The 20650-nt window shown below is 45.8% G+C and overlaps 1 protein-coding gene across 2 annotated transcripts in view; it reads right to left on the bottom strand.

Annotated features, from left to right (window-relative positions):
- Window positions 1-20650, bottom strand: part of ANXA4 (annexin A4) — a 100247-nt gene that overhangs the window by 11030 nt on the left and 68567 nt on the right. The window contains exons 12-13 of one of the 2 annotated variants that reach the window (XM_069214201.1): window positions 14911-15033; window positions 10094-10388 (exon numbers count right to left, since the gene is read on the bottom strand). In XM_069214201.1, the coding sequence (XP_069070302.1) occupies window positions 10329-10388; window positions 14911-15033 (183 nt within the window). In that variant the 3' untranslated portion in view covers window positions 10094-10328. Of the gene's footprint in view, window positions 1-10093; window positions 10389-14910; window positions 15034-20650 lie in introns of those variants that run through there. The other variant, XM_069214202.1, reaches the window with a different exon arrangement.

The raw sequence follows: 20650 nt of genomic DNA, 5'->3' as shown, positions 1-20650 counted from the left end.
TTGGGTTAAGCCATGGCCTGTTTGCGATGGCATCCCCTTTGCCTTTATAATTTTCGAGTGAGTCTTCACCGGGGCTGATTTACTCACAGTTTGTTGCTGCGCCTTCGGCTGCTCACTTTCGGACCCGTCCGAGTCTTGAATGGAGAATCTCTCCTCTTCCTCGACGTCGATCTGTTCGGCCGGTGTCAACGCCATCTGGAGTCTTCTAGCTCTTCGATCGCGTAGTGTTTTCTTTGATCAAAATGCCCGACAGGCCTCGCAGGTATCCTCCCCCTGTGTTCCGGTGATAGACACAAATTACAGACCAAGTGTTGGCCTGTATAAGGATACTTTGCGTGGCAATTCGGGCAGAAACGGAAGGGGGTCCGGTGCATGAGGTTTGGAGGTGGACACGGTCGGGCCGACCCGGCCCCGCTGAAGAGTGGAAGCCCCGAAGGGCCGCCGGAGCGCTTCTTTTTTTCGGTGTCGATGTGCTAACACTAAACCGGTACCGAGCGCGAACAATACCGTCAAATTTTCCGATAACTAGCTAACTTTCCCGATTCGAAATACGGAGCGAAGAGGAACACGTCCGAACCCGATGGCGGAAAGAAAACAATCTAAGATGGAGTCGACGCCCATGCGCAATGGAGCCGAAAGGGAGGAGTCCCTCAGTCTCATGACTCGAAAAGACTTCTTCGAAGAAAAACAACTTGTAACACTCCGAGCCCAACACTAGATGGCAGGATAATGCACAGCATGTGTATCTGCAGCTACACATGCCATCGAGCATATATATATATATATATATATATATATACACACAGAGAGAGAGATTTTGCATTGAATAATAGAGAGAATGAGCTAGGAAAATTATATCCTCTGAGCTATGTATGTTTATTTAAGGCAGAAGCTTTCTGAATACTGAAAGAAGGTAGACTTGGGACCTTAGTCTTATTAGGAGCTGACACTAGGACAGCTAACTCCCTCTGCCAATCACTTCTTCCCGCTCAGGGCAGGTCCCTTGAAGCCACAGGCAGTAGTACTACTTCTCCCATCTTCTGCTGACCCTGGACCACTATTCGGCTAGCTTCTGTGGCCTGCCAGCTGCCTCTTGTATGTGCTCTGTCACCCCAATGTGGCTCCCCGCTTATGACCACCAAGGACCCGCCGATCTCCTGTCACTGCCTTTCATCCCCTCAGCCGCATTCCAGTGTCTCATTGGCCCGGGCAGGAATGTTAATCTGCCAGGTTGCACTCACCACAGCATCATCTAAACTCCTAGAAAGTCGGAGGGGTCACCAGGCGTCATCGATGGCTCTCTGGAGCCAAACATTGGTAGCATATACAGGACTATCGCATATTTTACTGGGGCTTCATGAGGACCTCAGTAAAGAGCAACCACCAACTTCGGGCAGTGGCCATGCCCCGGAGTGCCTCCGAGTTTTAAGTTTAAAAAATAAGTAACATTAGGTTGTGTGGCAGACTCCCATCTATACAATTGAGGATATAGGAAGATAGACTTCTGACATTCACACTAGTGAAATAAAAGTAGTACAGAGGTCTCTACTGCACCTTTATCCTAATAGGCTATCACACTAGCTTCACATTTCACAATTATCAGATTCCCGTTCCATCCAGTGTCTTCCTCATCGCAGACCTTGTTAACGTGAGGAGTGCTAGTTCAGGGTAACAACCTCTTAATTGGGCCTTCTGGTTTACAAGCTCTTGCACGGGTGGAGCAAAGAATACTTGTTTGATTCGGAGCCCCATATCAATGCTGTGGTCAAAAGGCTAGTGTGATGTCACTTATGCAGGCCCAACAACAGAACCAATCCACACACTACAGAGGTTTGAAAGTTAAGCAGCTTGAATTTCCATGCTACGGACCACCTAATGTCCCTGAATAGGTCATGATTCATGCACCCTCAATGATAATAATATGAAAGTGTCTGTATACCACAACTAAGTGGAGTGGTGTGTGGTCTTAATGCTCCTTACATGGCAGCTGGGGTGCAGAGATCCTATGTTTCCGATAGGTGCCTTCACGCAGATTTCAACTTTTAATCCAACTTTGGGTGAATAACTTGAAGTTGAACTAAGCAGAACTGTGGTTGGCTCAGGCTTCTTGACCTTTCACTCCAATCTGCGATGTGTGCATATATATCCTTAATTCATGGTTTTCATGGGTTCTTAGTATGGTCAGTTACAGGTAAAGGTGGAACATTTACAAAGGAGACAGCTTATTTAACTATCACAGGGGAAGGTATATTTTGAACTATGGGAAAGGATGGCAATCTCGTTGCACTGCAAGATGGGTGCACTTCCACCATAAACACTCAACAGGGAATGAAAATGTCACTTACCCAGTGTACATCTGTTCGTGGCATCAGTCGCTGAGATTCACATGTTCTGCAATAGCTCGCCATCTGGTGTTGGGTCGGAGTGTTACAAGTTGTTTTTCTTCGAAGAAGTGTTTTCGAGTCACGGGACCGAGTGACTCCTCCTTCTGTGCTCATTGCGCATGGGCGTCGACTCCATCTTCGATTGTTTTCCCCGCAGAGGGTGAGGTAGGAGTTGTACTATAGTAATAGTGCCCGCGCAATGAAATGTGTAAGTATGTACCTATTAAAGGTTTAAATAATATATATACAAATGTACAAATGTACAAAATTGAAGGTAACTTCTGAACTGCTACAGGCTCCCGGGGAGGTGGGTGGGCACATGTGAATCTCAGCGACTGATGCCACGAACAGATGTACACTGGGTAAGTGACATTTTCAGTTCGATGGCATCTGTCGCTGTAGATACACATGTTCTGCATAGACTAGTAAGCAGTTATTTCCCCATAAGCGGTGGTTTAGCCTGTAGGAGTAGAAGTTGTCTGAAATAGAGTTCTTAATACAGCTTGACCTACTGTAGCTTGTTGTGCGGATAGCACATCTATACAGTAGTGTTTGGTGAATGTGTGAGGCGTAGACCATGTGGCTGCCTTACATATTTCATGCATTGGGATGTTTCCTAAAAAGGCCATTGAAGCACCTTTTTTCCTTGTTGAATGTGCCCTGGGAGTAATGGGCAGTTGTCTTTTTGCTTTAAGGTAGCAGATTTGGATGCATTTAACTATCCATCTGGCTATACCTTGTTTTGATATTGGGTTACCTGCATGAGGTTTTTGGAATGCAATAAATAGCTGTTTAGTCTTTCTGATGTTCTTTGTTCTGTCAATGTAGTACATTAATGCTCTTTTGACATCTAATGTATGTAGTGCTCTTTCAGCCACAGAATCTGGCTGTGGGAAAAAAACTGGTAGTTCTACCGTTTGATTTAGATGGAACGGTGAAATAACTTTTGGTAAAAATTTTGGATTAGGTCGTAGGACGACCTTATTTTTATGTATTTGTATAAAAGGTTCTTGTGTTGTGAACGCTTGAATTTCACTTACTCTTCTTAGAGATGTAATGGCGATGAGAAAGGCAACTTTCCGGTTAGGAATTGTATTCCGCAAGAGTGCATGGGTTCGAAAGGTGGGCCCATGAGTCTTGTTAGGACCACGTTTAGGTTCCATGAAGGAACAGGTGGTGTTCTTGGTGGTATAATTCTTTTAAGACCTTCTATGAATGCTTTGATGACTGGTATCCTATACAAGGAAGTTGAATAGGTAGTCTGCAGGTATGCAGATATTGCTGCAAGGTGTATTTTAATAGAAGAGAAGGCTAGCTTTGCTTTTTGTAAATGGAGCAAGTAATTTACTATATGTTTTGGAGTTGCGTGTAGTGGTTGTATCTGATTATGATGGCAGTAACAAACAAATCTTTTCCACTTACTTGCGTAGCAGTGTCTAGTGGATGGCCTTCTGGCCTGCTTTATGACTTCCATACACTCTTGGCTAAGTTGTAAGTGTCCGAATTCTAGGATTTCAGGAGCCAGATTGCTAGATTCAGCGATGCTGGATCTGGGTGTCTGATCTGTTGGTTGTGTTGCGTTAACAGATCTGGTTTGTTGGGCAGTTTGATGTGGGGTACTACAGAGAGATCTAGCAGTGTTGTGTACCAGGGTTGTCTTGCCCACGTTGGTGCTATTAAAATGAGTTTGAGTTTGTTTTGACTCAATTTGTTTACTAGATAAGGAAGGAGAGGGAGAGGAGGAAAAGCGTAAGCAAATATTCCTGACCAGTTCATCCATAGGGCATTGCCTTGGGATTGCTTGTGTGGGTATCTGGACGCGAAGTTTTGGCATTTTGCGTTCTCTTTTGTTGCAAATAAGTCTATTTGAGGTGTTCCCCAGAGTGTGAAGTAGGTGTTCAGAATTTGTGGGTGGATTTCCCATTCGTGGACTTGCTGGTGATCTCGAGAGAGATTGTCTGCCAGTTGATTCTGGATCCCTGGAATAAACTGTGCTATTAGGCGAATTTGATGGTGGATTGCCCACTTCCATATGTTTTGAGCTAATAAGCTTAACTGCGTTGAATGTGTTCCTCCTTGTTTGTTTAGATAATACATCGTTGTCATGTTGTCTGTTTTGACAAGGATGTATTTGTGGGTTATGATTGGTTGGAAAGCTTTTAGTGCTTGAAAAACTGCTAATAATTCTAGATGATTTATATGCAGTTTTGTTTGATGTATGTTCCATTGTCCTCTTATGTTGTGTTGATTGAGATGTGCTCCCCACCCTGTCATGGAAGCATCTGTTGTTATTACGTACTGTGGCACTGGGTCTTGGAAAGGCCGCCCTTTGTTTAAATTTATACTGTTCCACCATAGAAGCGAGAGGTAAGTTTGGCGGTCTATTAACACCAGATCTAGAAAGGTGACCCTGTGCTTGAGACCACTGTGAGGCTAGGCACTGTTGTAAGGGCCTCATGTGCAGTCTTGCGTTTGGGACAATGGCTATGCATGAGGAAATCATGCCTAGGAGCTGTAGTATTGTTCTTGCTTGTATTGTTTGATTTGGAGACATGTGTTGAATGACTCTGTTGAAATTGTGAATTCTTTGTGGAGTCGGCGTTGCTACTCCTTTTGTCGTGTCTATTATGGCTCCTAGATATTGCTGTACTTTGCTTGGCTGAATGTTGGATTTTGCAAAGTTGACGGTGAACCCTAGTTTGTAGAGGGTTTGTATGACTTGATTTGTGTGGTTTGAGCATTGTGTGAGCGAACTGGTTTTGATTAGCCAGTCGTCTAGATACGGGAATACATGTATTTGCTGCCTTCTGATGTGTGCAGCGACTACTGCTAGGCATTTTGTGAATACTCTGGGAGCGGTTGTTAAACCAAAAGGCAATACTTTGAATTGGTAATGTATTCCTTTGAATACAAACCTTAGATATTTTCTGTGTGATTGATGTATTGGTATATGGAAATAAGCGTCTTTGAGGTCTAGGGTTGTCATGTAGTTGTGTTTTTTGAGCAATGGTAACACTTCTTGTAGTGTGACCATGTGAAAATGGTCTGATTTGATGAATGTGTTTACTACTCTGAGGTCTAGAATTGGTCTCAGTGTTTTGTCCTTTTTTGGTATCAAGAAGTACAGAGAATAAACTCCTGTGTTTATTTGTGTGCTTGGTACTAATTCTATTGCATTTTTTTGCAGTAGTGCTTGAACTTCTATCTCTAGAAGCTGTGAATGGTGTTTTGATAAATTTTGTGATTTTGGTGGTATGTCTGGAGGGAACTGCAGGAAGTCTATGCAATAACCATGTTGGATAATTGCTAGGACCCATGTGTCTGTAGTTATTTCCTCCCATGCTTCGTAATATTGACCTATCCTTCCCCCCACTGGTGTTGTGTGGGGGGGGGTGAGTGACGTGTGAGTCACTGCTTGTTGGTAGTGGTTTTGGGGCTTTGAAATCTTCCTCTATTTCTAGGGAATTGGCCTCCTCTATACTGGCCCCGAAAGCCTCCCCTGTACTGTCCCTGGTAGGTGGACGGTGCGGACTGTGAGGTACTAGCTTGTGTGGCCTGACCCCGAAACCCTCCTCTAAAAGGTGTTTTGCGGAAGGTGGTATAAGATCCTCTGCTCTGCGGGGAGTAGAGTGCGCCCATGGCCTTGGCAGTGTCAGTGTCCTTTTTGAGCTTTTCTATGGCTGTGTCGACCTCCGGACCGAACAGAAGTTTTTCGTTTACTGGCATGTTAAGTACTGCCTGCTGAATTTCTGGCTTGAATCCAGACGTTCTGAGCCATGCGTGCCTACGGATGGTAACCGACGTATTAATGGTCCTTGCGGCTGTGTCTGCTGCATCCATAGAGGAGCGTATTTGATTGTTGGAAATGTTTTGACCCTCCTCAACAACCTGTTTTGCTCTTTTTTGTAGATCTTTTGGGAGATGTTCAATGAGATGCTGCATCTCATCCCAGTGGGCTCTGTCGTATCGCGCTAGCAGCGCTTGTGAGTTTGCGATGCGCCACTGGTTTGCTGCTTGGACAGCGACCCTCTTCCCGGCTGCATCAAACTTTCTGCTTTCTTTATCTGGGGGAGGTGCATCCCCAGAAGTGTGTGAATTTGCCCGTTTTCCGGCAGCCCCTACCACCACAGAATCTGGTGGCAGCTGAGAGGTGATGAATACAGGGTCCGTAGGAGGCGCCTTATACTTTTTGTCCACTCTAGGCGTTACTGCCCTACTTTTAACTGGCTCCTTGAAGATCTCCTTTGCATGGCGTAGCATGCCTGGGAGCATAGGCAGGCTTTGGTAGGAGCTGTGGGTGGAGGAGAGGGTGTTAAATAAAAAGTCATCCTCTACTTGTTCAGAGTGTAGTTCCACATTATGGAACTGTGCTGCTCTAGCCACCACTTGTGAATAGGCTGTGCTGTCCTCAGGTGGTGATGGCCTAGTTGGGTATGTGTCTGGGCTGTTATCAGACACTGGTGCATCGTACAAGTCCCACGCGTCTTGATCTTGGTCATCGTGGCTCATGGCGGTGTGAGCTGGCGAATGTGACGGGGTGTAAGTTGGCGAAGCCGGAGTTACAGGTGGAGGCGAGGGAGGAGGTGTTACCTTCTTTGCTGTTTGTTGCTGAGGAGCCTCTAGTGCTATAAACTGAAGTGTTCTCCTTCTTTTGACAGGTGGAAGGGTACTGATCTTCCCTGTCCCCTGCTGAATAAAGATACGCTTTTGCGTGTGATCCACTTCAGTGGATTGCAGTTCCTGTTCGAATCTGTGTTTTTTCATTTGTGAAGACATAGAATGTTCTTCAGTATAGGAGCCTGAAACTGGGTCTGTTGGTGCTTTTTTCGGCTCTGAAAACCCTGTTGTTTGTCTTTTCGGCTCCAAGGTAACCTTCCTCTTCTTTTGTGCCGAAAAATCTTGGCCTCTATGGTCTTCGGCGCCACTGTCTCGGCGTCGATCCGTGTCGACACCGAACTCTCGGTGTCGATGCTTCTCTTTAGCACTCTCTCGGTCCCGAGGAGGCTGCGTGCCGGTGTCTCGACCGGAGTCGGACGATCTCGACACTGAATGGGCCTTTTTCGGTGCCGATTGTTGGTCACCGGGAATTTGGGTTGAGCCATGGCAGTGGCGTCCCCTGGGCCTTTTTGCCTTTTTTAAGTTCTGATCTCGACGTCTTACTCACAGTTTTTGTATTGTCGAGTTCGTCGGAGTCTGAATCCTGGATGGAAAAGGATTCCTCCTGTTCCTCTTCTGTCTCGAACTGTCGATGCTCCTTTGGCGTGGACGCCATCTGCAGTCTTCTCGCTCGACGGTCGCGCAGAGTTTTTCGGGACCGGAACGCCCGACAGGCCTCACAGGATTCTTCGCTGTGCTCGGGTGACAGGCACAGGTTACAGACCGAGTGTTGGTCCGTATAATGATATTTGTTGTGGCATTCAGGGCAGAATCGAAACGGGGTCCGTTCCATCGGCGTTGTTCTCCACGCGGTCGGGCCGACTAGGCCCCAACGGTGTGCCGAAATCTACCCCGAAGGGCACCGAAGCGCTTCGATGTTCAATGCGTCGTCGTATGTGTTTATCTCGAACCGGATCGCAACGATACTGTCGAAAATCTTCCGTTTTCAGCTATCTTTCCGTTCCGAAACTCGGAGCGACAGGAACACGTCCGAACCCGATGGCGGAAAGAAAACAATCGAAGATGGAGTCGACGCCCATGCGCAATGAGCACAGAAGGAGGAGTCACTCGGTCCCGTGACTCGAAAACACTTCTTCGAAGAAAAACAACTTGTAACACTCCGACCCAACACCAGATGGCGAGCTATTGCAGAACATGTGTATCTACAGCGACAGATGCCATCGAACATAATCTTACATAGCCATACACATGATTGGCCTAAGGATACTACTAGTTAATCAGTAATGTAACATATGCGTACTACACACACTTTCCATACTTAAGGATATGCAGGGGATCTTACTAATATGGCACTGGGGGGGGAACAGCTAGTAAAAGAGGGTGGTAACCCTTAATTAAAAACACTGCCCACTAAATGCTATATCTTCTAATTCTTCTGATAAACAGTACTGCAAGGGAACTCGCACGTTGTCCATGTCAATGGAAGAAAAACTTAGGACAGTCTCAAAAGTACCATAGTATAGACATGCAGCTCCCAAAGCCATGTAAGATCACTTTTGTTCCCACAATCATATTAGTTTTCCAGCTGGTAAAAAACATGCATGGTTGGTCAAATCATAGAACACTTCAGTGATACATATACATCTCTGGTTAGCTGGGAATCATTTTAGTTCACATTAGTGTCTCTCTCTCTAAATCATATTAGAATCATTATTCTTCTACGTGGTACGGCAGCTCTTCTCAAGCACTTTTCTTGTGGCTCAGAACAGCACCAGAATCTTTTTCACCAAACAAGAATGTCCCCATCTGCTGGAGAGAAATAAAGGTGCAGACCTGATGCCCGTGCTAGGTGCCACCCGAGAAGACTGAGGCCAGGATTTCACCAGAGCAGTGTAAGAGTTTCAGAAAACACACACGCACACACAAAAAAAAAACCACACACACACACAATCCTCTGTTCACACAATCCAAACAATTGATCACAAATCAGAAGAGAATATTTTCTCACAAAAGATGGGACAGCAACTGAGAAGGATGGTTTATCTGATGGTGGAATCTGAAACATCACAGGCCCACTGGCTTGTGCTAAGAAAATAACCAGGTAAATACTAGTACACAATAGGATAACACTTTCATTAGGGCTCCTCACTCCTCTAACACCTTTCCCAAAAGAGTTGTATTATTCCCTCCATATGAGATGGACGCTTGAAGCTTCTCTCCTGCCCAAATGTGAAACTCCCATCGTAGAAGGCAGAGCCCTTGAGCCATGAACTTCATTCAGGTGCCTTCAAGGCTCTAATCCAGAGTAACTTTGACCGCATAGAAAACAAAATGGAGCACAAATAGCATAAAATTGGAGGCAATTCATGGAAAGAATGGAAAACGCCACAGAGATCAAAAGGTTTCCATCTGGCATTCACCCATCACTTATTAGTGTACAAAGGACTGTATGTCAGGTTTATTATTAACTCCAGGTGAACAACATTTTCATAAACGACAGGGCAAAATGTTCCTGTCAGATGATATGTTGATAACATTTTGGCGCCCAAATGTTATTGTGTGATAGGACCCAGCGTTAAGCAATAATGGATAAAGAAGTGTGATAAACCCATTGTTGATGTTTTCCAATAATCTGGCAGTTCAACAGCTCTGTTAGTTCCTTTCTGTTAATTCTTGTGAACATAGTACACTTAGCTAGTGTCTGCACTGTGGTGTTCATTCTAAGACATTTTCTTTGCTGTTTATATTTGTTTACAGAAAGTGCATGTTCTGTGGAACAATCACCAAATTTTGTCAAAAACAATCTGAAGTGCATGCCTTAGAGAAACCCTGGTGAGAATGTTCAGTGATTTAAAAGAAGTCAATTCAGGGGCCACTTCAAAATGGCTTCTGCAACTGAATGAAAAAGTTGTCCGAGGGCACAGTGATCACAGGGCTGCTATGGTCCGACAAACAAGTGACTTACAGGCCACTCTCTAAAACCTCCCAGACCAAGTCACTTCTGAAATAAAATACAGCTTCTCGTACATAACATAATTATGTAACAGTCAGTCAAACGCAAGACCAAGAATATAAAAGACAAGATCCACAAACCAGTTTCTAAATATATTTTTATGGAATTAGGAACCGTAGGACACCTGCCAGCATAATTTCAAAGCCGCTGCATGTGTTGTGTAAAAACTGAAAAGAAGAAAAGCACCACCGAAGCGTTCCAAAATGAGTAGCTAAGAGTACTAAAAGCCCTGCTTCTGGAGGCCGCCGTGGCTTTTATACAAATACAAAAATGTCTTTGGGACAATGGATTTTTTTATGCCGACTGCAGAGCCTTTAGTCTTCCCCACCGCAGAGCTTCAGCAGAACCTTCCTGTAATCTCCTGAAGTGTCTCCCTGCAAGAAAGAGAAGGCAATAGGTTGTACATAGAGAAGAAAAAGAACCCTGCCACCATTATGTGATGTTTAAGATCTCTCAGAAGGTTCACACATCTGCTGCCACAATCTGAGTGAACTGGAGGTCAGAGGCTTTTATCTTGGCCTAGTCACTTAAGTGGTTTTTATACAGGGTGATTAACTATTTTCAATTCAATAATCTGATAGAATTTAAGAAGTGGAATTAGATTTTGGCGGAGGGGTTACTCCATCACAATGGTGACGGATATCCAGTTTGCCGAAATCTAAATCCCATTGGAAACAATGGAATTTAGATTTCAGCAGCTGGGATATTTGTCACCGTTGTGATGGAGTAACCCCTCCGCCAAAATCTAAATCAAGCCCTAAGTGATATATATATATATAGATTAAAGTCTTATAAATAGGTCATGTCACCTGATGGCTTTCACGCTAGCCTATCACACCAGCTAGACATTTTACAAGTGTTTCCTTCCAATACTACTGCCACCAAATCACTCTTCACAGTCCACATTAATGAGAGTGCAAGTCCCCCAACTGGTGCCTGAAAGTACACTCCCTTGCTTGGCCTCCTGATTCTGGAACTTCTCCATCTTCAGACAGAGCCTTGGAGTGGCATTAAACTCTGTTTTCCCAAGCAAATACGGTGGCTATGTTCTTCTAAACTGACCACCAGGTAGAGTATTCAGAGATCTTGGTGATGGCAGCCTTTGAAAAGTGGCTGGTCATCTACAAGTTGCCTATCTGCCTCGGTTTATGACAAGAGGCTTTTTCCCTCCAGCATCCAATTTTGTGGTGCATGCAAGGACAAGACACACGACCTGTTGCGAGGCTAAACGGGATGATTAAAAAACAGGAGCGTTTTAAAAATCTCTTCTGCAGGGGTGGGCAGACCTTATGGTCTGAGAGGCAGTCTAGCTTTACTCCACTACACAAGGAGGGTAAGGAAGCAACTCCTTCTGCAGGAGATGGCAAACGACTCTACAAGGAAGGGGTGGGGCTGTGTGGTGTAGATGGGCACGGATCTACAATGCAGGGCAACTGTATATTTATCCACTTCCTTCACACTGTCATATGTAGGCCTTCACATTTCATGACCAGACTAACAAGGAAAACAACACATTGTGGGATAAGAAGTAACTTGGGATCATTTTCAAAGTCCGGACAGCAACACCTCTTACATTCTCTCAGTAGGCAGGAGACTGGCGAGGACTAAAACCGCTCCCTTGTCTCATCTGAGTCATACATGCGTCTAGTGTGGGAATGCTTTGTAGTTACGGGGAATATGGGAAACAAGGTCCTAGAGTGACTGTTCTTGATGCTCCTCCTTTTGCCTGACTTTGTCATGGCAGCCAGGTCAAGCAATTGGAGGACTGAGCTTGCCTAAATCGGAGAGAGTGGATCCATGCTACAGAACCCATTTTTATCAGATTTGATAAATAAAAAATAAAAAAAACGTGCAAACTGCCCAAAAAAACAAAAAAAAAAAAGACAAAAAATACATGAGCCCAAAGGACAGTGCTATCAGGTGTACTTATAGAGGAGACAGGCCCGTTTGTAAGCACTACTGCTGTTAATTGGTTCTTTCCACACTGCTTATCTGGTGATTATGCAGTATCAGAGGCCACTGTTTTGCGATTCTTTTTAAGCAAGGATCTGAGCCTACAACAAATCTCAAGGGTCTGGAGTGGATAGAGTTATCTTCAATGAATTTGAAAGCAACAGGGAAACAATATTAATATTAAAAATGCACTGGGAAATGCCGTTTGGATACCACTGTCCATCTCCTTGCAACAATACGAGGCCTGCAGTTCTAAGATAATTGTTTCTCTTTGCCCTCCCGGGCTTAGTCCTTTACACCTTCCTCACATCTAAATTCTCTTCTGCCACTTGTGAAGCAGCCTCAGGTGGACAATACAAGTCAATCTCAATAAGTGGGAGATGACCCATCCTATCAGATGTAGAATCACAATGAGAGAAGAAAGAATATGTGAAAATGGAAGGAGGATGAGAAAGGAGGTCTGCTGTACCTTATGTTAAAGTAGTACACCTGACAGGGATTTCATACTGAATTCCTTTCACTCACCAAGGTTTGTTTGCCAATGCCAAAGCTTTCAAGCAGCCATCTCCAGTAGCGTAAAAACATACCCAGCTAGTGGCGTAAGCAAGAAGACAAATGTGATGCGTAAGCCATGCGCCTGGGCGTGCAAGCAGAAACTAATGCTGGTAGTAGCAAAAATTAAAATAAAAGTTAGTTAAGCATAAAATGAACTTCTGACCCACAGCACCATAAATATCAGACCATCTGATTCGTTTTTCAGACCACCATGGAGCCCCTGGACCTCGTACAGATACATTTGGACGGTGGTTCAATGTAGGAAAGGTTTTTTCGACCAGGCACCCTCCTTGCTTGTGGTAATCAACACAGATGCAAGTCTCAAAAGGTTGGGACATCAAGCCGAGCTCACTTTTGGTCACCGCAGGGATTTGGTTGTTGTCTCATCACCCCTCAAACTGAGTTTCATCAGTTTTCTAGACCATTAATAGTTTTGCATCTCACAGTTGTCAGTCTGTAAAATATATCTCGGCAGGCAATCATGTGACAAAAGCCAACATCAATTGACAAAGGGGTGCTTCAGTGGAGTGCAGAACATGATCCAACACTCTGGCAGAGTTAGTCAACGACCTTGAGTTAAGAGCAGAGAAGCATTTCTACTCTGTCAGCAACCTATCCACCAGTGGTTGACAAAGGGCAAGAATATCAGTTGAGAAAGGTTTTTCCAGCATCAGAATATTTTTTTTTGTCTTCATCCTCAGTATTTCTTTGAATAGTACGTCAATGGGAGGCTATGGCTGAATTACTTTGTGGACACGACTAATGGCCTTCTCCCAGGTTTTTGCCGGTCTCAATCCAAAGTAGCTTGAAGGCAGGATACTAAGATGCTCTGATTGCAGGAAGGATCGGAATGAGTCAGCAGGTCTTGCGCAAGATGCAGACTCATCTAGTGAAAGTGCGCTTCCAAGGTTGTTGCCATACTCCACTTTTGCTGTCCACATTCAAGATGACGACAATCATTCAGCTGCACTGGTGGCCTTGAGAATGAATAGTAGTACCACCAACAGCTGAAATGCTCTCTGGAATTAAAGCAAACCCAGAACTCTGGTGCCTGCCAAACTCAGCCTCTTAGGAAAGCCGCTGAGCAGGTTTCTCTTAATGGCGGTACTTCTGCGGCCTTAATATCCACCTGTGTGAGCCTTTCAAAGTTCTGGAATCCTTAAGGGATGGTTTGTTGTTGATTTTCCGGCTTCTCAGAGTGTTCTGCTAATTTTGGCAGAGGAACTGCTCAGCAGAGGGTGCTGACTTCACACCTTCTGGATGGTTTCCCTTACTGGTGATGCACTCATGCTCCCTTTCTGGGACCACCCTTTGTTGCCGGTATGGCTACAATGCACACCAGTTAAGGACTTTGATTAAGAAAAGGGACGTGGTGGTAATTGTTTCATTACTTACAGGTAACATCGAACACAAAGCCTAGCTCATTGGAGTCCTGCATCTCCCCTTCCCATGGGACTTAAAACATTTCTTGTAGGAAAAGGTAGATCAGGGGAAGAGACACTTCTAGACGAAGCAGGCGGAGCAACCTACAGCAGAATAAATGATAAGACAGGCCTTGTCCCAGGTGGAGGCTTCCTTTCCCACTAGTAGGAACTGCAACAAGGAAGAACTGGGCTCATTAAAGTCAAGTAAATCGACCTACAGCAAAGCCAGACAATAAGCAACAGAGGATGCCCGCAGATAAATTATTTTATCTTCACTGAATTAGACAACACGGTGGTCCACAAAACTCTTATTGGCGTGAATCATCACCCCCAAAAACAGAAAACAGGAAGCAGACATTCATTGTGGTGGTACCAACGGTTGGGAGTGTGCTCTGTCCTTCCAATGTTTTTGCCCCACAGAAGCAGAAACCTTAATGAAGAGTTCCAAGCACATGAAGATATGAAGATATGACTTGAATTGCAAATTATTCCCCTCACAAAATTCTGTGAGGTCATATTATTTCGGCTTTGGTACTGGAATATTTAAGTTCAAGGCAAATGTTTATGTGTAGCATGCAAACAAAAGAAGGGGGGGGGGCTGTTAACTGGGAAACAAACAGGCGTAATCCTGGAAAACAGATCGGTTTATATGAAACTGAGACATTTATTTCCCTTCAGGCCGATGTGGTTTGAATATAGGCCAAAGTGATACAGAGATCATGCCCATATCTTTAATAGGCAGAGGCAAGGAAGGTCTTTCGGCCTTCCAATGGCATTGGACCAAGGTCTCTTGGAAACATGTTAGACCAGGGCAAATTAGTGGCCTGGCATGCACAACTCTTCCATAGCTCTAACACTCTGAGAGCAATAATGTATAGAAGACTCCCCATTGGCCATACCCAGACTGAGATAAAGCCTGCCCGCTGGTGTGCAATGTCGTATGTCAGTGGAGCTGCTGCCTCACCTTGATGAACGAGTGCAGAGACTTCCCATACATCTTCTTGAACTCAGACCGGATTTCCAGCATATCAATTTCACAGCGAGAAACCATCACCCGGATCAGTGTGTCGTCATCAGTGCCAAGTCCCTGTCAAACACAAAGGAAATGTGTGAACCAAAGTGTGCACTTATGCTATTTACTAATATTTATTGCACAGCGCGCATTTCTTTTTTTACTAATAATTTAGCCTGTGACAATTAAGAAAAGACAGCACAAACATGCTTTTTCTGTTTCATACTTTGAAAAATCCACATCTTTGGAACAAACGTTACAGACAACTATATAAGAAGCTACCACATTCTCTCTGTGCCCTTCTGTTACCATCCACATGTCCACTGGCACAGAAGGCATGCTTTACTCAATCATTCTATTCTCAATACAGGGAGTAGTAAAAGTTAGATATGGGGTTCACTGCTAAAGGGGTAAGTGGGCGCAGCATTGGAACCACAGGGGGGGCATATCAAATGATGAATGACATAGGTTTTCCCACTGGTGCGTAGGCCCAGGGTTGGTAAAGCTGGGTTTGCCGCAGTCCAGAGAATTTGCCATTGGGGTGGTCGGAGAAACAGACAGGAGAGCGTGTAAGAGGGGAAGAGATAGCGTGCAGGTGAGAGAATGACCGAGCAGGATCAGTGGAAGAGCCTGTGCTAAGCTATCGTGTCTGCAGCAGGTCAATGTGCACCAGCAGAGCATGTCAAGATGTAATCGCGGCACACCAAGATTGAAGAGCACCAGAAGAGCCATTTCTGGGTCGCAAGCTGTAAGACCATAGGCCAAGCAGTTTAATACTAAGAGGAGAGCCGGCATCTCTCGAGACAGAACAATCACTTTACTGTGACTGAGTAGCGTTTGGGGTGGGTATTATAATTAATCCATCACTAGATTGGGGAGGCGCCAAGCTATAGTACACTACAACAGGCTAAGCCAAATTGGTTACCTCACCTAGTCCTAAAAACCACATCAGTGCTACTAGAAGCAAGTACCGATCCGGGCTGGCCTTAGAGAATGTGCTGAATGTGTCCCAGTGCAATTTGCCCTTCCTTGGATATTTAATATGTGGTGGGGTAAAAATACAGATATTTGGAGGTTCCGTGATTCCTTGGATGCCTCTATCTAGAGCCCAATGCAGCTCTCTCGTGTTAGTATGTTCTGTTAGGATTTCTCCCGATACACGTTCCGTGGTTGTTCATTGCAGATGGCAGTATTTCTTCCCTACAATTCTACTTTATAAGTTATAAAAATACAGATTTGTTTTTGCAACACTGTCCTGATGATGGCCCTGGTCAAGTTCAACTTGGGGCTGAAAAGTACACATGTACTATTGTAATACGAACTGCTAAACTGATTGCTCAAGTGTTGATATGTTTGACCTTGGATCTAAAAACTGTTGATCTGCTGTCAGATCCAATTACCTTGTCTTTTGTTGCACAAGCAGCAGCCTATTACTATGTGTAGGAAGTTGGCTCTGTATGTGCTATTTCAAAGTAAGGAATAGCATGCACAGAGTCCAAGGGTTCCCCTTAGAGGTAAAATAGTGGTAAAAAGAGATAATACTAATGCTCTATTTTGTGGTAGTGTGGTCGAGCAGTAGGCTTATCCAAGGAGTAGTGTTAAGCATTTGTTGTACATACACAGACAATAAATGAGGTACACACACTCAGAGACAAATCCAGTCAATAGGTTTTGTTATAGAAAAATATATTTTCTTAGTTTATTTTAAGAACCACAGGTTCAAATTTAACATGTAATATCTTGTTTGAAAGGTATTGCAGGTAAGTACATTGGGAACTTTGAATCATTTCAATTGCATGTATACTTTTCAAGTTATTCACAAATAGCTATTTTAAAAGTGGACACAGTGCAATTTTCACAGTTCCTGGGGGAGGTAAGTTTGTGTTAGTTTTACCAGGTAAGTACGACACTTACAGGGTTCAGTTCTTGGTCCAAGGTAGCCCACCGTTGGGGGTTCAGAGCAACCCCAAAGTTACCACACCAGCAGCTCAGGGCCGGTCAGGTGCAGAGTTCAAAGTGGTGCCCAAAACGCATAGGCTTCAATGGAGAGAAGGGGGTGCCCCGGTTCCAGTCTGCCAGCAGGTAAGTACCCGCGTCTTCGGAGGGCAGACCAGGGGGGTTTTGTAGGGCACCGGGGGGGGACACAAGCCCACACAGAAATTTCACCCTCAGCGGCGCGGGGGCGGCCGGGTGCAGTGTTAGAACAAGCGTCGGGTTCGCAATGGAAGTCAATGAGAGATCAAGGGATCTCTTCAGCGCTGCAGGCAGGCAAGGGGGGGCTTCCTCGGGGAAACCTCCACTTGGGCAAGGAAGAGGGACTCCTGGGGTCACTTCTGCAGTGAAAGTCCGGTCCTTCAGGTCCTGGGGGCTGCGGGTGCAGGGTCCTTTCCAGGCGTCGGGACTTAGGTTTCAGAGAGTCGCGGTCAGGGGAAGCCTCGGGATTCCCTCTGCAGGCGGCGCTGTGGGGGCTCAGGGGGGACAGGTTTTGGTACTCACAGTCGTAGAGTAGTCCGGGGGTCCTCCCTGAGGTGTTGGTTCTCCACCAGCCGAGTCGGGGTCGCCGGGTGCAGTGTTGCAAGTCTCACGCTTCTTGCGGGGAGATTGCAGGGTTCTTTAAAGCTGCTCCTTTGGATAAAGTTGCAGTCTTTTTGGAGCAGGTCCGCTGTCCTCGGGAGGTTCTTGTCGTCGTCGAAGCAGGGCAGACCTCAGAGGATTCAGAGGTCGCTGGTCCCTTTGGAAGGCGTCGCTGGAGCAGAGTTCTTTGGAAGGCAGGAGACAGGCCGGTGAGTTTCTGGAGCCAAGGCAGTTGTTGTCTTCTGGTCTTCCTCTGCAGGGGTTTTCAGCTAGGCAGTCCTTCTTGTTGTTGCAGGAATCTAAATCTTTAGGTTCAGGGAAGCCCTTAAATACTAAATTTAAGGGCGTGTTTAGGTCTGGGGGGTTAGTAGCCAATGGCTACTAGCCCTGAGGGTGAGTACACCCTCTTTGTGCCTCCTCCCAAGGGGAGGGGGTCACATCCCTAATCCTATTGGGGGAATCCTCCATCTGCAAGATGGAGGATTTCTAAAAGTTAGAGTCACCTCAGCTCAGGACACCTTAGGGGCTGTCCTGACTGGCCAGTGACTCCTCCTTGTTATTCTCATTATTTTCTCCGGCCTTGCCGCCAAAAGTGGGGGCCGGGGCCGGAGGGGGCGGGCAACTCCACTAGCTGGAGTGTCCTGCGGTGCTGTGACAAAGGGGTGAGCCTTTGAGGCTCACCGCCAGGTGTTACAGCTCCTTCCTGGGGGAGGTGTTAGCATCTCCACCCAGTGCAGGCTTTGTTACTGGCCTCAGAGTGACAAAGTCACTCTCCCCCATGAAGCCAGCAACATGTCTCTAGTGTGGCAGGCTGCTGGAACCAGTCAGCCTACACAGATAGTCGGTTAAGTTTCAGGGGGCACCTCTAAGGTGCCCTCTGTGGTGTATTTTACAATAAAATGTACACTGGCATCAGTGTGCATTTATTGTGCTGAGAAGTTTGATACCAAACTTCCCAGTTTTCAGTGTAGCCATTATGGTGCTGTGGAGTTCGTGTAAAACAGACTCCCAGACCATATACTCTTATGGCTACCCTGCACTTACAATGTCTAAGGTTTAGCTTAGACACTGTAGGGGCACAGTGCTCATGCACTGGTACCCTCACCCATGGTATAGTGCACCCTGCCTTAGGGCTGTAAGGCCTGCTAGAGGGGTATCTTACCTATACTGCATAGGCAGTGAGAGGCTGGCATGGCACCCTGAGGGGAGTGCCATGTCGACTTACTCATTTTGTTCTCACTAGCACACACAAGCTGGTAAGCAGTGTGTCTGTGCTGGGTGAGGGGTCTCTAGGGTGGCATAATACATGCTGCAGCCCTTAGAGACCTTCCCTGGCATCAGGGCCCTTGGTACCAGAGGTACCAGTTACAAGGGACTTATCTGGGTGCCAGGGTGTGCCAATTGTGGAATCAAAAGTACAGGTTAGGGAAAGAACACTGGTGCTGGGGCCTGGTTAGCAGGCCTCAGCACACTTTCAATTCAAAACATAGCATCAGCAAAGGCAAAAAGTCAGGGGGTAACCATGCCAAGGAGGCATTTCCTTACACAACCCCCCCCCAAACGAAAGAGGATGAGACTAACCTTTCCCAAGAGAGTCTTCATTTTGTAAGTGGAAGAACCTGGAAAGGCCATCTGCATTGGCATGGGCAGTCCCAGGTCTGTGTTCCACTACAAAGTCCATTCCCTGTAGGGAGATGGACCACCTCAACAGTTTTGGATTTTCACCTTTCATTTGCATCAGCCATCTGAGAGGTCTGTGGCCAGTCTGAACTAGGAAGTGAGTACCAAAGAGGTATGGTCTCAGCTTCTTCAGGGACCAAACCACAGCAAAGGCCTCCCTCTCAATGGCACTCCAACGCTGCTCCCTGGGGAGTAACCTCCTGCTAATGAAAGCAACAGGCTGGTCAAGGCCATCATCATTTGTTTGGGACAAAACTGCCCCTATCCCATGTTCAGAGGCATCTGTTTGCACAATGAATTGCTTGGAGTAATCTGGAGCTTTTAGAACTGGTGCTGTGCACATAGCTTGCTTCAGGGTGTCAAAGGCCTGTTGGCATTCTACAGTCCAGTTTACTTTCTTGGGCATTTTCTTGGAGGTGAGTTCCGTGAGGGCTGTCACAATGGATCCATATCCCTTCACAAACCTCCTATAGTACCCAGTCAAGCCAAGGAATGCCCTGACTTGAGTCTGGGTTTTTGGAGCTGCCCAGTCCAGAATAGTCTGGATCTTAGGCTGGAGTGGCAGAACTTGGCCTCCACCTACAAGGTGTCCCAAGTAAACCACAGTTCCCTGCCCTATCTGGCATTTGGATGCCTTGATAGAGAGGCCTGCAGATTGCAGAGCCTTCAAAACCTTCTTCAGGTGGACCAGGTGATCCTGCCAGGTGGAGCTGAAGACAGCAATATCATCAAGATAAGCTGCACTAAAGGATTCCAGCCCAGCAAGGACTTGATTCACCAACCTTTGGAAGGTGGCAGGGGCATTCTTTAAACCAAAGGGCATAACAGTGAACTGATAATGCCCATCAGGTGTTGAGAATGCTGTCTTTTCTTTTGCTCCAGGGGCCATTTTGATTTGCCAGTACCCTGCTGTTAAGTCAAAGGTACTTAAGAATTTGGCAGCCCCTAATTTGTCTATTAGCTCATCAGCTCTAGGAATGGGATGAGCATCTGTCTTGGTGACAGAGTTGAGACCTCTGTAGTCCACACAAAACCTCATCTCTCTCTTTCCTTCTTTGGTGTGAGGTTTGGGGACTAAGACCACTGGGCTAGCCCAGGGGCTGTCAGAGTACTCAATTACTCCCAATTCCAGCATCTTGTGGACTTCCACCTTGATGCTTTCCTTAACTTGGTCAGACTGTCTAAATATTTTGTTTTTGACAGGCATGCTGTCTCCTGTGTCCACATCATGGGTACACAGGTGTGTCTGACCAGGGGTTAGGGAAAAGAGTTCAGCAAACTGCTGCAGGACCTTCCTGCAGTCAGACTGCTGTTGGCTAGAGAGGGTGTCTGAGTAGATCACTCCATCTACTGAGCCATCTTTAGGGTCTGATGAGAGGAGATCAGGGAGAGGTTCACTCTCAGCTTCCTGGTCCTCATCTGTTACCATCAACAGATT

Source organism: Pleurodeles waltl, chromosome 11, assembly GCF_031143425.1.
Source record: "Pleurodeles waltl isolate 20211129_DDA chromosome 11, aPleWal1.hap1.20221129, whole genome shotgun sequence".
Lineage (NCBI taxonomy): Eukaryota > Metazoa > Chordata > Amphibia > Caudata > Salamandridae > Pleurodeles > Pleurodeles waltl.
Note: the sequence above shows the minus strand (reverse complement) of the source record. Positions and strands in the feature narration are given on the sequence as shown.